The 18,117-nt window shown below is 38.8% G+C and overlaps 1 protein-coding gene across 1 annotated transcript in view; it reads left to right on the top strand.

Moving 5' to 3' along the window:
* The window catches only part of LOC126328907 (cytoplasmic dynein 2 heavy chain 1), a 906,666-nt gene that overhangs the window by 395,006 nt on the left and 493,543 nt on the right, over window positions 1-18,117 (top strand). Inside the window, exons 28-29 of the mRNA XM_049996078.1 lie at window positions 5,063-5,293; window positions 16,774-16,986. Of these exons, the coding sequence (XP_049852035.1) occupies window positions 5,063-5,293; window positions 16,774-16,986 (444 nt within the window). The remainder of the gene's footprint in view (window positions 1-5,062; window positions 5,294-16,773; window positions 16,987-18,117) is intronic.

Genomic DNA, 18,117 nt, shown 5'->3' with positions numbered 1-18,117 from the left:
AATTGCAAAAACGTGGGAATTTATGGAGATGGGACCTGGATAAACTGACTAAACCAGAGGTTGTACAGAGTTTCAAGGAGAGCGTAAGGGAAACATTGACAGGAATGGGGGAACAAAATACAGTAGAAGACGAATGGGTAGCTCTGAGGGATGAAGTAGTGAAGGCAGCAGATGATCAAGTAGGTAAAAAGACAAGGGCTAGTAGAAATCCTTGGGTAACAGAAGAAATATTGAATTTATTTGATGAAAGGAGAAAATATAAAAATGCAGTAAATGAAGCAGGCAAAAAGGAATACAAACGTCTCAAAAATGAGATCAACAGGAAGTGCAACATGGCTAAGCAGGCATGGCTAGAGGACAAATGTAAGGATGTGGAGGCTTATATCTTTAGGGGTAAGATAGATACAGCCTACAGGAAAATTAAAGAGATGTTTGGAGAAAAGAGAGCCACTTGTATGTATATCACGAGCTCAGATGGAAACCCAGTTCTAAGCAAGGAGGGGAAAGCAGAAAGGTGGAAGGAGTATATAGAGGGTCTGTACAAGGGCGATGTAGTTGAGGACAATACTATGGAAATGGAAGAGGATGTAGATGAAGATGAAATGGTAGATATGGTACTGTGTGAAGAGTTTGAATTAGCACTGAAAGACCTGGGTCGAAACAAGGCCCCGGGAGTAGACAACATTCCATCAGAACTACTGATGGCCTTGGGAGAGCCAGTCCAGAGTAAACTCTACCATCTGGTAAGCAAGATGTACAAGACAGGTGAAATACCCTCAGACTTCAAGAAGAATATAATAATTCCAATCCCAAAGAAAGCAGGGGTTGACAGATGTGAAAATTATCGAACTATCAGTTTAATAAGTCACAGCTGCAAAATACTAACACGAATTATTTACAGACGAATGGAAAAACCGGTAGAAGCCGACCTCGGGGAAGATCAGTTTGGATTCCGTAGAAATGTTGGCACACCTGAGGCAATACTGACCTTACAACTTATTTTAGAAGAAAGATTAAGGAAAGGCAAACCTACGTTTCTAGCATTTGTAGACTTAGAGAAAGCTTTTGACAATGTTGACTGGAATACTCTTTTTCAAATTCTTTAGGTGGCAGGGGTAAAATACAGGGAGCGAAAGGCTATTTACAATTTGTAGTGAAACCAGATGGCAGTTATAAGAGTCGAGGGGCATGAAAGGGAAGCAGTGGTTGGGAAGGAGTGAGACAGGGTTGTAGCCTCTCCCCGATGTTATTCAATCTGTATATTGAGCAAGCAGTAAAGGAAACAAAAGAAAAATTTGGAGTAGGTATTAAAATCCAAGGAGAAGAAATAAAAACTTTGAGGTTCGCCGATGACATTGTAATTCTGTCAGAGACAGCAAACGACTTGGAAGATCAGTTGAATGGAATGGACAGTGTCTTGAAAGGAGGATATAAGATGAACATCAACAAAAGCAAAACGAGGATAATGGAATGTAGTCGAATTAAGTCGGGTGATGCTGAGGGAATTAGATTAGGAAATGAGGCACTTAAAGTAGTAAAGGAGTTTTGCTATTTGGAGAGCAAAATAACAGATGATGGTCAAAGTAGAGAGGATATAAAATGTAGACTGGCAATGGCAAGGAAAGCGTTTCTAAAGAAGAGAAATTTGTTAACAGCGAGTATAGATTTAAATGCCAGGAAGTTGTTTCTGAAAGTATTTGTATGGAGTGTAGCCATGTATGGAAGTGAAACATGGACAATAAATAGTTTGGACAAGAAGAGAATAGAGGCTTTTGAAATGTGGTGTAACAGAAGAATGTTGAAGATTAGATGGGTAGATCACATAACTAATGAGGAGGTATTAAATAGGATTGGGGAGAAGAGAAGTTTGTGGCACAACTTGACTAGAAGACAGGATCGGTTAGTAGGACATGTCCTGAGGCATCAAGGGATCACAAATTTAGCATTGGAGGGCAGCATGGAGGGTAAAAATCGTAGAGGGAGACCAAGAGATGAATACACTAAGCAGATTCAGAAGGATGTAGGTTGCAGTAGGTATTGGGAGATGAAGGAGCTTGCACAGGATAGATTAGCATGGAGAGCTGAATCAAACCAGTCTCAGGACTGAAGACCACAACAACAACAATCATTAATCTTTCCATTTTCTTTGTTTAGAACTTTACCATGAGCTGAAATTCCGAATCAATCAGATGCCAAGTAGCTGTAGGGCTAATACCACATTTTTATATTATGTATACCTGTTTAAAAATTCATGTTATGCTCAAAGATAACTCATCCATCATCTGATTGGAGGGCAGCTGCATAGCTAAAACAACCAAACTATGCCTGACCAATATTTCCAATTTTTTGTTTTAGGAATAATTTCTGAAGTATTGGAATTGTTCATGAGAAGAAGGTAATGATATCTTTAGTGTTGTTCTGCTTGCGTTTGATAGAACTTCAAGAGTTTTATAAGGTTTGTTCTCTACAGTGGGATAGACAGGTGTCACAGATATTATTAAAAGGCACCCAAATAACTTCATATACATGGTGTGATAAAGAAGTAATGGGAATTGTTTTAATATCATGGGTTTTGCACATTCCATTAAAAAAAAAAAATTCTGTCTTGGTGGTACCAATGTTTCTGATGCATGCCTGCATTTTCAACTGTGTTGAAGATTTACTAATTGTTGATAGTCGAAAAGGTTATACAAGTCTTCGAGTGCTCAAACAATTTTTACTTTCGCAAAGATGGATCAAAGAATTTGCATTAAATTTTGCTTGAAAAATGGATATAAGTGCAGCACTGCATTCAAAATGTTTACTTAGGCTTCTGGCAAATCTGCTATGAGTCAGACAAGATTTTGTGGGTGGTATAAACATTTCAAAGAGGGTCAAGAAGACATTGAAGATGATGACTGAACTTAGACTCCTTAGTACATCAGCACAGAATGACCATGTGGAAGAAGTAAAACCTTGGGTATTTGACTATGACATCGAAAGCAAGCCAAATTGTACCAATGAAAACAGTCTGAAGAGGCAAGAGTGAAACAATAAATCATCAAGCTTGATCATGTATGAAGGTTCTTTCTACTTTTTATTTGATTACAATGTGATAGTGCTTAATGAGTTATGATTTTATGGTCAGTAAGGAATACACCCTGAAAGTTATGTGCCGTTTGTGTGAAGCCACCTAATGGAAACAACCAGAATTGTGGCAAAACCACTCATGGAAATTACATCATGATTATGATCCTTTTCACACCACAATGCTTGTTCATGGTTTTTTGGCAAAACACATTGCCCCAGTCACTGTATTCACTGGGTGTGGTCCCCTGGAACTTCATTCTATTCCTGAAGCTCAAGAGGACCAAGAAAGGGTGTCGTTTTGCCACCATTTATGAGATAAAAACAGAATCGCTGGAAGAAGCTGAACACCATAACAAAAAGTTGGTTCCAGAAGTGCTTCCATGATTGGAGAAACTGGTGTTACAAGTATATTGTATCTCAGGGGGGATTACTTTGAAGGGAACAAATTTGATGTTGATGACTAAATAAAGATTCTTTAAGAAAAACAAAAATTCCCATTAATTATTGATCAAAGATTCTTTAAGAAAAACAAAACTTCTAATGCTGTGCTACAATAAGAAGTGGTGTGACTTTGGATTGCAAGCAAAATCCACACCTCTCACACATGAGTTGACTTACTTGATATGCACAACCAATCTTCTTCTCTGGATAGCCGACTACATCGATCCCCAAAACCTCCTTCTCCAAAGAATAATGCTGGTTACGGGAATTTATTAGACTCTCTCTCCCTCTCTCCCTCCCTCCCTCCCTCCCTCCCTCTCTCTCTCTCTCTCTCTCTCTCTCTCTCTCTCTCTCTCTCTCTCTCTCTCTCTCTCTCCACTCTTTTGCAATAAGTGAATACTCACAGAATACTTTTATTTTAGCCTTGGTATATTTCAACTTCCACAAAGAACAAATTCACCACTTCCGACATAAATATTCAAGTGTTTGCAAGGCAACTGATTTGCTTAGCATTAGATTCGATAAAATACATTTTTTAGTGTAGTTTTTGCAACTACTTAATTATGAACGTGTCTTACTTCTAGCAAGTCCAGCACATGAAGTACAACTAATGTCTACAATCAATTGTCCATTTTTTTTAACAATCTTCACAGAGACTAAAACACAAAGGAATGCTGCATGATTACTCCTTGCTCTTCCAATATGGCTTCCTCGGCGCGAACGGCATACAGTTGTTGATGCCGTTGGACTGTCACACAAAAACATGTGTCATGCAGTATGTATGTTCTCTCACTCTTATTTCTAAAATATCATGTTCGAGATGGTATATGGACGAGTGGTTCTGGAATTTATGCAAAAATTCTCAAAGCACTACAAAATTCCCATTACTTTTTGATCAATCACACCTTGTACTTTTTAGGATTTGATTCAAATTCCTCCTTGTTTCTACATTTTGGGTTAAAGCAAAGCTTAAATAAATTATGAATGTTGTCATGTAGTGTGTATTGCCCATGTCTTCTTTTATGGTCTGTGGGTTCATAAATTTGTTTCTGGTTACTTCTCTTCTCTTCTTCTAGTTAATTTCTGTGAGTTAATCGCAGCCATTACTGGTTCAAAAGTGAAAGTGGCACCCATAGCCAGTACACAGTATCCAATTGCAGTTTTTTTATTCTTAGATTTTTCCTGTTTATTTCCATCAGTTTCTAGCTCTGTTTCTATAATGAATTTCACATGACTAAAAGATTTTTTATGGGTGTTTGTATTCTATGAAGATTTGTTCATCTATTCCATATTGCTGTTTGATCTCTCACTTAAGGTTTGGTGCTCTATCTGTGCTCTCCCACATTTTACCATGCCTTCTCCATCTTCTCCATTTCCATCTCCATCTCCATCAGTCTTCTGTGTGTACCATACCAAATTTGTACTAATTCAATGTTTTTTTTTTTTAAATGTAAATGCTCATATTTAGAACAGTCACAAATAGTTTTTATGATATCCCATGTGAAGTGTAACTGAAGTCTATAATCATATATCCTAATCTTCTTTGTTACAGGAGAAGCGTTCAGCGTTTCCTCGGTTTTATTTTCTTAGTGATGATGATCTTCTTGAAGTACTTGGTCAGTCAACAAGGGAACGAGTAATCCAGGCTCACTTACGTAAATTATTTGCTGGTGTACATACAGTCAGTTTGGACAGCTCTGGACAGATGGTGACTGCAGTGCATTCTCTTGAAGGTGAAACTGTAACATTAAAGAAAGCTGTGAGCATCAGTAATGATGTAGAAGTAAGTATAAATATGGTGATGAAGAGTACCAGAAATTAACCATAATGTTCTGATAAAATGGGATGCTCTTGGTGCCTTGATATTAATTTTTACTATTATCCAGTCAGTTTAAAGTACAATGCACAATGAGGTGGAGAAATTGTTATAAACAGGGTTTATCATAAGGGTGATGATAACTGAATTGTAAAATATGTAAATTTAGGTTTCCTTTACATCTTCTTATCAGTCTTAGTAGTTTCCATGATAATAGTGTCACAAGCTGAGTGGAGATCAAATGATAGTTTTCTAAAGTTTCTTTTCACAACTTTTAGCAACTGCTCTTAATAGTATTTCCACATTTTAAGAAAAGCTGGTCACTATATGCAAAAGTTCGTTGAATGTTAACACTATGAAGTTATTCATTCCGTAAATGCAGCCTGCAACATTGTTGTTGGAACAACTTTGTAAATTATATTTGATTAAGTTTTGTTACATCAGAGCAGTGTGCTGGCATAGTCATCAGTGCAAACTGATGTGTTAAGTACGAACAAATGTCATCATTGCATTTAAAATAATAATTTGCTACAGTTAAAAATAATAAGACTAATTACATCCAACCTATCTCAAAAGATCATTGTTTGGTTAATATTTTGTGTATTGATGCAAGTATTGAATTGCATTTTCAAATGTATACATATAGACTCACACATACTAGCTTTTTATCCAAAGCTTGAGCTGCATTCGCATTTGTATCATACGTTACACACATATCCTCCTGCCTCTTCTCTCTGTCCATATTGTCCTCTCCTTTCTCCCTGACTGGACTCGCTTTTGGGACGGCAATGGTACAGACCTGCGTCTGGCATCGGGATTTACGTTTCCTGTGATTTCCATGAATTGCTTCATGCAAATGACTGGATGGTTCGTTTGACAGGGCATGGCCGATCTTCTTTCCCATCCTTCCCTAATCCGATGGGAGTAATGACCTCACTACTTGGTCCCCTCCCCCAAACCAACCAACCAACCAACTTTCCCTCTGTCCTTCTCCTCCTCACCCTCTGTTTCCATCCATTTTCTCCTCAACTGTCTCTGCCGATCTCCTGTTCTACCCTCTCTCTGTCCACCTCTGTATTCCCCCATTTCTCTGTCCATCTCTTCCTCCCCCCTCTCTCTTTCAATTGCCTCTTCACCCCAATCTGTCTCATTATGTCCCCTCTCTCATTCAGTCCCCTCCTCACCCATTCATGTCTCACCCTCCACTATCTCTCTGTCCATCTCCTCCTCCACCTCTCACTGTCCATCTCCTTCTTCCCCTTCTCTTGGTCCATCTCTCCCTTCCCCCTTTTCTCTGTCCGTCTCCTCCTCCCACATCTCTGTCCATCACCTCCTCCTCCCTTCCTTTGTCCATTTTATCCTCCATTCTCTCTCTGTCTGCCTCCTATGTCAGTCCAATGGAAGGTGGTTCTTACCCACACAGTACTTCGTTCCAGACAGTAATGAGTATGTGGACGAAGTTTGGTTGAAGTCAGTCCAGGGGGTTTAGGAGGAGATATGGAAGAGACACACACACACACACACACACTCACTTTGTATTGTACACTACAATTAGAATTAGCTCAGCTGTTGTTCAAAATTTGTTATTAATTTATTATGTTACACATTTTAGATTAAGAGCTTCAATAATTTTAGTGCAATTAAATATAAAATCTGAACTTGGATATAAAAAATGAAAACAACATAATTAGACAAAAGTATCATATCTATTTAAAATTTTGGCTGCCAATGCTGCAAGATTAACTCAAAATTGTTGGTTTCTCTTTTGCTAAATAGATTGCTTCTTGATACAATGCAATTAACTATTATGAGAACAGCAGCAGATAATCATTCTGCAGCTCCTTGTTGCTTCCTCAGTCACATTAAATTACTGCTGTTTATATCTCAGTGCCAATTCAGTGTCATGGTGACTGCATTCATATTTATTATAGAATGTGCCCTACAGATCGAGGTTCATATATGTAAACACAATGCTGCTACTTAGTATGCAGCAGTTGGGAATTATATAGACCAAACACAGCAGATGTTGCATGAATCAGTTCCATTGACTTTTAAACATAAGCAAGAGACAGCATAGACAAGTATATTAATACTGAAGACTTCTGAAATCAGAGGAAAAGACACTATGAGGCAATAAGACTAATACCAATTTCACTCATCTTTGTACTGGCTTGGAATTTAATTGGAGCAATACTCCTGCATTTTCATTTGTGAATGAATATTTTAAAACAGACTTCGGCTTTTCTATTTTGCTTTGTCATCTTCAATTTCAGCCCCTGTCACATCTGGACACTTAAGTTGTGTGCTACTAACAGACTTTACATATGGGCAGAATTTCTTTGGACTTTGTTAGAGATCTTTTGCTAATATTGTGTCAGCAGTTGTTACGAAGGGTTCACACATTGCCTCTTGACAGCCACCTTTTGTGGCACATGATTTGTTGTACACCTATTATGCTATAGGCTCTGTTTCTTTAGAAGTGTCATTATATTAACTGTACCATTAAGGGTCCCTCCCATCAAGAACTGTTCCGGTAGGTATACATCTGTCATGCACAATGTCAGCTATTCTCCTGAAAGTTGAGTCATTGTTCTTCTGCATGTTTCTGACTGAGGCTAAATGTTTCAAGAGTGTCTTCGAAATATGACAGTGCTGTGTTTTCATGTAGTTTGCTGAACGTATTAATCTTTTTACATATTTTAGTCTACACTGCCATTCACTGTATCTTCAACTGCTTCTAGGTTGCTGTTACCAATTTCAGTACAGACATCCTAAGAGAGATCAGGTCTGTACTTTTGGCCAGTATATCAAATGCATATCTGTCATCAGTGCACTTCCACACTATCTGTTGAATATATTTTTCAGAGAAAGCATTTAATAATGTTTCACTGGATTTCGTGTCACATCCATCACTTCCGAGACTGTTGTGATGGTAGTATGATTGTGGAACTTATTTGCTTGTGAACTGAGCTTTTCCTTAAAGTTCCCTGTTGCATCCAGGGTCTGGTACCATGTGCTGCCGAATTTTAATCCGCGCGAGACGTCATGGACGTCGAAGACCCATAGAGATCTCTGCAGCATCGCGCCGTAAGCTGTGGTGCCACATGCCTATTGGCCCGCTTTTCGTGTGAGGGTGCCACAGTGGAATATGTGGCCCCAGCGGCCAATAGCGACACCCCGAAAGCGTATTTAAGCGCCTGCCTCTCTCTCAGCCAGCCAGTCTGATCTCGCGTACGTCGGTTTACACCTCACTTCATGCAAAACAGCTTACTTCCTTATTCTGTGTACGAGTGGACGTGTTTGTTTCCTTGTGACTCCATTGTTCGATCTTGTTGTATTCGTTCTGTCCTTCGTTGGTCGTGTGCATCCTCTCTCGTCGTGTTGTTGTTTACGGGCCTCTCCGCTATTCCCATCGCGCTTTCCATCATTGCTACCCCGCGGCCGTCCTGGTTACAGTTACAACACAGGTTGAGTATGCTAATCAACAGAAAGATCTAATTACAAGTTTATATCCACTCTTGATGCTCAGTCTTTCCCAAGCAATTTCATATGCAGTCTCAGTTTATATCTTGGTAGAAATGAGTGTAACAAATATGCTATCTCTGTTTCCCATCAGCCTATCCATTCAATGTGGACTGTATGTGGGTGCCATAACAAATATGAGTAACAAGGGATATTGAATATACACATAGAAGAGCAGCAGGAATGTCACAGATTTGTTTGACTTACAGAAGAACCTCTTGTAGCTCCTGAAAACCCTGAGCTGGTAGACACGTGAAGATAAACGCCAACTTTTCCTCAATCCCCTGCTTACAATATTCCAAAAACTAATATTAAAGGAGGAATGTAGGAATATACAATCTCCTACATATTGCTCTCATTTGGACTGAGAAAATAAGGCTAAAGTAATGAAGTAGGGAAACCCTAATAATGACACAATGGGAAGTACTCTCTGAAATACACTTCACAGTGGTTTGCACTGTATTGTAGACATAAATGTAGGTGTAGATGTAACACTATTATGAGAAGGAAAGTTGGTGCTCACCGTGTAGGGGACATGCTGAGTCACAGATAGGCACAATGAAAAGACTCTCACAATTAAAGCTTTCAGCCTTTAAAGCCTTCATCAACAACAGACACACATTCGTAAGTGCAAGCATGTGTGAGTCCATGACATACCATTGTGCCATTTGATTTCCATCTGTCACTACCAGCTATGACATGAAGTCATAGCTGAGAGCTCTCTGCAGTATGATGTCAGGGGAAATACCACTGTTCCTCTCCATTACATTGGAAGAATTCGAGCTAGGTCACCACCTTACTTATTGATGATGTTCATCTGGGGTAGTGCAGAGCTACAGTTCATTGCTGAGTGCAGTGTGATACCATTCGTTAGCAGTCTGTGCTTCCTGGTCACATCACTACTCCAAACACAGCTGTATGCATTGTGGTGTTAGTAACAGTTCCATAGTTTGGCTGTTGCTATTTTATGACCAATGGTGCAGCATCATACAGCATGTTGCAGGGAGTCCATTACTGCTTCTTTGATTGCAGATGCAGATGTGGAAGTGTTATATGGTGATCTTCCCTTGTGATGGTCAGATGTGATTGACCAGAACTTTGTTGATGTATTAGCATGCCTTCATGTTTCTATGCATCCAATTTCAGGTCACTGTCATATCCGAATATTCCGTAAGTACGGTTTTTGCAGAATTCAATCATCTGCGATTTGAAGACCCACACCGTGGTGTTTAAAAATTTTTCAGGTGCTAATAATGCTGTTTCACACAAGTAGGTGGCACTGAGTGGCATCTCCTTGCCCTTCTTAGTGAGCTCTCAACATATGATACTGTTCACGCACTATCGATCGCTACTAGTTCTGATAACAGTCCTAAACACAAACAACACTAATCCACTCTGATAACTGTTCCACCTGTAACACCAGAATTGCAACCCCAGTCATTTACAGACACATCAATGTTGTGTATTCATGGGGCTTCACTTTTTTGTCATGCAGTATATATTTGCTGATACCATTTTGTATTGAGAGATTCACTGTAAAAGCTTTGAGAAGAGTTTTCTAATGGAATGTTAATTCTCACTTTCTGTGAGTAGGTTAAGAATGGCATATTCATTAAGTTATCCATACTACTATAAACTGTTACCAGTTATTATAGTTGGTGGCAAGGCTGAGTTTTTTCCCTTCTGCTCAACACCCAGTCACTGTCAGCTTTAAACTGGAAACGGAACACCTGTTGTACAATTATTATGATTTCAGTAGTCAGTTAATTGAGTTGTAAAGCACTATGCAGTTGCAGGAGAATTTCAGGAAACTCTCAACATCCTGTGAAGAAGTATTTATGTTTTTTTTCTAATCCCGAAGAAGAAGAGCTTCATTGGAGGACAAGTAGAAGAGTGGACATTTGAAATGATGTTTGACAGCATTCTGGCTTGAAAGTTATGCTACAAATTAAATCACAGTTCTCGTCTGAAATCCTACTTGTCTGTGTCCAAGTGAGAAAAGTTTCAGTGTGATGAATATCTCGTTTTTTCTGATGAGTGAAAGTGCATTGATATGAAATTGTATGAAAAAATCTTGTGGGTATTCTTTAAGAGCACCTCTAAATGTGTGCCATATAATACTCTTCTTGATGAAATCTGGATTTGTCAGCTTGGTCTAGAAATCAAGTGTTTGAGAACACTGATGAACATCCTCCAATTGAAGTGAACAATCTAGTAAATGTCAAAAACAAAATTCTGACAACTTACTTCTGAAAAGTGATCATGTTGCATTCTGCCTCTGGGGAAGAATGTCCGCCCCTGGTAGCTGAGTGGTCAACGCGACAGTATGTCCTACCTAATAGCCTGGGTTGTTATTCCCGGCTGGGTCAGAGATTTTCTCCCCTCAGGGACTGGGTGTTGTGTTATCCTTATAATCATCCTATCAGCCCCATCGACACCCAAGTCGCCCAAGTGGTGACAACGCAAAAGACTTGCACGAGGCATACTGTCTACCCAATGGGAGGCCCTCGCCACATGGCATTTTCTGGAAGAATCAAGGTTTTTTTTAGTGTTCATTAGTGACCATTAGTATGCGTACAAAAGTGTTTGAATCTGTGAGAAGTGTGCCTAAGGAAAAGACTTTGGTGCGTCATCCTGTGTGAAGACATTGCATCTACACTCGTAGCTAGTCTCACTTTTCGGTCATGAGGACCTATCCTCCTTGCCGTCTTGCTTGCAAGAGTGTTCACCATCCTGAAAGAAGCTGCTGACATCTTTAAAAGTAAGCTTACAGACTTGAAGAAAATGAGTGTAAATTCTGCTTGCATACCTAGATTATGAGAATGTGGAAGATGTCAGATTCTACTTAGGCCGGTATTACACTATCAAATTTCTTTGTCAAAGATTTGATCAAAGATGTGATCAAATATTCTCTCAAATATATTTGACAAAGATCTTTGACATAGTGCTAGAAGGGGTATTACACTGTCATCAAATTTTTCGTCAAAGTTCAAGATGGCTGACAACAACAACAACTTGTTATTAACCGCAGCAGTTTCACGTACCGCAATTGCATTGTGTGCACATGTGGAAGAGAAGTGGGGGAAAAAAAGGAACCATACATACGAGGTTGACCATCTTAAATTCCTGGGATTACAACTTGATAATAAATTCAACTGCAGAAACACCTTAACAAATCTGTATTTGCAATTCGAGTGTTAGCAGACATAGGCGACATAAAAATGAAAAAGCTTGCATACTTTGCCTACTTTTATTCCATAATGTCGTATGGTATAATATTTTGGGGTAAATCTTCAAGACAAACAAAAGTTTTCAGAGTCCAAAGCGTGTAATATACATTATTTGTGGAGTAAATTCACAGACATCCTGTAGAAACCTCTACAAAGAAGTGGATATACTAACTACTGCCTATCTCTTTTTCCAACAAACAACTCAGTTCATACATACAATAGCAGGAACAAAAATGATCTGCACAAGGACTTAAAGGCACTTACTTTAGTTCAAAAAGGGGTCCACTACTCAGGAACACTCATCTTCAATAATTTGCCAACAAACATTAAAAATTTAGTTACAAATAAAGATCAGTTTAAAAGGAGCCTGAAAAACTTACTAGTGGCCAACTCCTTCTACTCCATTGATGAAATTTTTAATGGAAACAAATGATATATTGTACATATTCATACTATTTGTATTGTAATTTCAGCTTTAAAAAAGTGACATGTTCCACATCCACGAGGATCTCCTCAGTGCGGATCTATGGAACAAAAAACTAATCTAATCTGGGTGAAGCTGTGGGTTTTACGACGACCCGATAAAAGCATTCAACAAAACTTGTTACGGGAGCTTATAGTGGAAGACGTCAAGTTGTACATCAATTACTTAAGAATGGATGAGCATACATTTCTGTATGTGCTCAGTGAAGTGTATCCTCATATCACAGAGCACAATATTCACTTAAGAACTGCTACATCTTCAGAAGACAGGCTCACTGTAACACTCCGATTCCTTGATACAGGAGAGGGTTATGTTAGGTTAGGTTAGGTTAGGTTAGGTTAGGTTAGGTTAGGCCAGGTCAGGTCTCCAATCTTCTTAATCTATTTTTGCATTCAGGGTGCCTCACATTGTAAAGCGCCTCATCAGCTTCATATAGACCCCCCCCCCCCCCCCCCCGGTACCTGAGTGGTCAGCGCGACAGACTGTCAATCCAAAGGGCCCGGGTTCGATTCCCGGCTGGATCGGAGATTTTCTCCGCTCAGGGACTGGGTGTTGTGTTGTCCTAATCATCATCATTTCATCCCCATCGACCCGCAAGTCGCCGAAGTGGCGTCAAATCGAAAGACTTGCACCAGGCGAACGGTCTACCCAATGGGAGGCCCTCGTCACACGACATTTATTAGCTTCATATATCTCTATTAATTTTGTAGTTGTCGGCACACACCAATTGTATTTACCTGCAATGTTTATAAAAACACTACAGATGACAGAATGCTGCAGCGATGCTAGCGCTCCATGTGGTAACATGTCACATTGCAGTGAACAGAAGACAAGCTACTTCTTTGATCAAATCTACAGCAAGGCCCTAGATTTGATCAAATATTGGATGACATTTGACAAAGTTCCCTATTACACCATCAAATATCTTTGACAAAGATTTTTGAAAAAAAAAATTGATAGTGTAATACCGGCCTTAGTAAAGTATCATGAAGTATTATGATGTTGGAAATATAAAGCTCTATTATGCTTTCATGTTAAAGTTGCACAAAAAGTATTTTAAATAGCAATAATTCTCCACAGCTAAAGTTTGAGTGTATATTTACATGTACAGATTTATAGATGTTTTCTTACAGTTGTATAGAGTCTACTGTATCAAGACAAGGGTCTGATTGCTGTACGAATAAGAGCTCTCTTTGACACATGCTATGCAAATGTATCCTATTGCTACATTCCTTTTCAATAATTTTGTTTTGATAAATAAACAAAGCTTTTGCCAATAGAACAATGTTAATTGGAGACAGCCTGCATCACTGTGGACTGTTGCAAATGTTTAATACTGTACAGATTACCAAAAATTGTGTTAGAATTTCCAATATTAAAAAAAAATTAATACTCAAGCATTGGCTAATTAATTTATGTCATCATTTTTATGGACTTTTTGAGTTGTATGTTACTGATCTTTTAAGGGTTATTTCTAATCATAATCTGCGCTTCAGTTATGTCTTGATTAGTTAGCCACCTTTCCAACAACGCTCTTACCTTCTCATGAGAAGAAGTATTGGTAATTTTCAGCTTTGATCAGGTGACTACCATCAATAATCCTTTTTTCACTGTGGATGCATAACATGCCTGGTCTCTTACGGGAATCAGGGACCTTTGAGTAAGTGGTTTATGCTTATGTGATGCTACAACAGGCTGAGAGTATGGGCTACAAGTGTAATCTTGCTTGGATAGCGAAGGCAGTTAAGATGACTGTTTGCATAAAGATGGAAATTCTGGTTTGAGTTTCACTCCAGCACATATTTTCACCTGTTACCATTGAAATATTTCAACACCTAGATGCAGCTAATGTCAACGAATGATGCAACTTATAGCCCACTGAATATTGATCAAAATAAAAAACTAAATACAGTGAGTAATAGGTTCAGTGGACACTGAATTGGACAGATAATTTATTGACCAAACCTTACAGCAGTGATGAAACCTTCCATGCCAAATAGAAGTTATTTAGCATTTCCCATTAACTTCATATTGCCCTTGAACCCTAGAAAGGATTTACAAAAATAATTTAGCTGTTTCCACACTAGTTGGATTTGATGATACTGAAATTCCACTTCAGATGCAACTTGGCTACTCTAATTTTATTTATACCCTCGAACAAATTTATTCACATATTCAGGTGGACTCAAGAATGGGTTACAAATGACCAGAAATCTTAAAGCATTGTTTTCTTATATATAAATCGATTAATATATTTGCATTCTCTTCCTGGATTGTCAGACTTTCAAGACTACTGACTCCAAGCAGTTATTATTTCACACATAGGGGAATGAACAACTTTCTTTATTTGTGTCTGTGATCACAAGCTAGTTAGGTCCTCAGACTACCAGTTTTAGTCAGCAAGGTCAACAGTGACCAATGTCGTGTCCATTTTGAAAACGTGTCCTAATATAATGGATCCACAGTGGCGTCATTGAAAGATATTTTATGTTTATCTTTTGACAATGCCGCAATGGCTCCATTGTATTAGGACATTTTTTTAAACAGATCTGAGAATGGTTATTATAGACCGATACTGGTAGTCTGAGGACCTGTCTCGTGAGTGACCATAGAAAGAAATAAAGAAATTTATTGTACATTTTATGGATCACTGTTCTATTTGTTTCCATGCTACAGCTTGTGGAAGAATAAACAATGTCTTCTGCCTTCCACTTGTGCTCAGTATTACTTATACAATTATGGAATTTGTTGTTTAGTGACTGGCACCAAGTTTCATGGTATCTTGAAGTGTCTTCCTAACGTTTATGCACATTCTGTCATTTTGGACCCATCTGACTCTGTGGTTGTAGTGGTGCCTAATATTTGTCAAATTGCTTATCTCAAATAGTCCATCAGGCTCCACATTCCATCGAAAAGATCCTCTCATGTTTCATATGCCTTGAACACACATGATATGACACTTTTTTGAAGACAAATTAATTATGTAATTATTAAGAGAATCCAGTATCTTGTACTTGATGGTGACTGTTCATCATAGACAAGGGTACCATCAGGAGAACCCCAGGGAAGTGTGATGGGACCACTCTTATTTTCTGTATCATAAATGATGTGACAGATAGCCGTGGGCAGCAATCTGCAGTTGTTTGCTGATGCTGTTGTGTAAGGGAAGGCGTCACAGATGAATAACTGTAGTACTATTCAAGATGTCTCAGACAAAATTTCTAGTTGGTATAATTAATGACAGCTAATTCCAAATGTAGAAAAATTTGAGTGTAAGTAGGAAAAACAAACTCGTGTTTTTATATACAGCATTAGTAGCGTCTTGTATGACACAGTCACATTGTTTATATATCTGAGCATAACATTGCAAAGCAATGTGAAATGGAATGAGAATGTGAGGGTTGGGGTAAGGAAGGTGAATGGTTGGCTTTGGTTTATTGGTAGAATATTAGTTAAGTGTGGTTCTTCTTTAAAGCAGCCTACATATAGGATGCTAGTGTGACCTATTCTTGAGTGCTGCTTGAGAGTTTTGGATCCCCATCAGGTTGTATTAAAGGAAGACATTGAAACAATTCAGAGGTATGCTCCTAGATTTGTTACCAGTAAGTTCAAATAACATGCTAGTATTACAGAAATGCTGCTAGAACTCAAATGGGAATCCCTGGAGGGAAGGTGTTGTTCTTTTCGAGAAAAATTATTGATAAAATTTAGAGAACCAGCATTTGAAGCTGACTCGGGGTGATTCTACTGTCGCCAATGTACATTTCCTGTGAGGACCATGCAGATAAGATATGAGAAATTAGGCCACATATGGAGGCACTTAGATAGTTGTTTTTCCGTCATTCTGTTTTTGAGTGGAACAGGTAAGGAAAGGAAATGAGTGGTAGTGGTATGTGGTATATCCTCCTCCACCACACATTGTACAGCAGCTTGCAGACTGTGTACGTAGTTGTAAATGTTCTTTAATTAATGCAAATCTCAAAATTTTTTGTGTCCTTCATATTTCACCAGCAGCTATCTGATTCTGTGATGCAGTTTTTATGATTTAAAAGATATTTGGCTCTGAATTTTATGTTTTCATTCCAGTATGTACATTCATTCCCATGATCTGACAGTTCCTCCTGCTCAACCAACAAGTGTTTGAATACTATTTGTTATGTGACTGACAAATTTTGCTTTCTTACTATTACATTTTTTCCTGGTGTTTTCAGAAATGGCTCAGTGATCTTCTGAGTGAGATACAGTCAACATTACAGAGACTTCTGACTGAATGTTTGTTGGATATACATCAAAATACTTCAGGAGCTGATCCCAACAAATATCCTGCCCAGATTCTATGCCTTGCTGAAAATATACACTTCACAGAGAAATGTGAAAAGGCTATTTCATCAGGAACATTGTCAATGCTGCACAATTCATTAAAGGTTTGTATTTGGGTTCTGTGGATTTACCATGCATGTGCTTGCTGTTTTTCTACATTAATGAAGAAGTATTTTATGATCATATATTCTGTGTAATCACAAAGTAACATGCCTGAAAAGTTACTCTTCAGTGTTCTTCTTTGGCATGCCAGTTTAGGAATGTGCATGATCCAGCTAAATGAAAAATCCATATGGCACACGTGTTTATTTATATATAAGAATCATATGTATATTAAAAACATAGATTCCAAGACTTACCAAGCGGGAAAGCGCTGGTAGATAGGCACAATAAAATAACACACAAACACACACACACATTTCGAGCTTTCGTAACCGGCGGCTGCTTCATCAGGAAAGAGGGAAGGAAAAGGAAAGATGAAAGGATGTGGGTTTTAAGGGAGAGGGTAAGGAGTCATTCCAATCCCGGGAGCAGAAAGACTTACCTTAGGGGGGGGGGGGGGGGGAAAGAAAAGTATATACTCGCGCACACACACATATCCATCCATACATACACAGAGACAAGCAGACAACATATGTACTAGATTGTGTGCTGATTTAAAGTTCTAGATTGATACAGGGTGTTTCAAAAATGATGTATTCGAGGCCAGGATAATATTGGGTGACAAGGGGGATGCTTCTGTGTGGTCTGAGGGTAGGAATATTGTTGTTGGACGGGGAGGAATGTATTGCTCGGGAGATCTGTTTGTGGACAAGGTCTGCAGGATAGTTGCGGGAGAGGAAAGCACTGGTCAGGTTATTGGTGTAATTGTTAAGGGATTCGTCACTGGAGCAGATACGTCTGCCACGAATACCTAGGCTGTAGGGAAGGGAGCGTTTGATGTGGAATGGATGGGAACTTGCACTCCAGCACATCCTTTCATCCCGCCATCCCCCTGGACTAAACCTACGTTAAACAACCTCACTCCCATTTACTTTTCAGTCTTCTCCTCTTTCCCTTTCCTCTTTAGCCATTCATGCATCTTTCCATCCTACATCTTTATACTATACACCTCTTTACTTCTGTATGCATCCTCTTTGGTTTGAAGCTGGCACAGTACCTGCAGTAGAAAATCTTTGGCTTCCCTCTGACAACCATGCCTCCAACCTTGCTACCTTCCCTGTTTTCCTTTCCCT

The sequence above is a fragment of the Schistocerca gregaria genome, chromosome 2 (genome assembly GCF_023897955.1).
Source record: "Schistocerca gregaria isolate iqSchGreg1 chromosome 2, iqSchGreg1.2, whole genome shotgun sequence".
NCBI classification, from domain to species: domain Eukaryota; kingdom Metazoa; phylum Arthropoda; class Insecta; order Orthoptera; family Acrididae; genus Schistocerca; species Schistocerca gregaria.
Note: the sequence above shows the minus strand (reverse complement) of the source record. Positions and strands in the feature narration are given on the sequence as shown.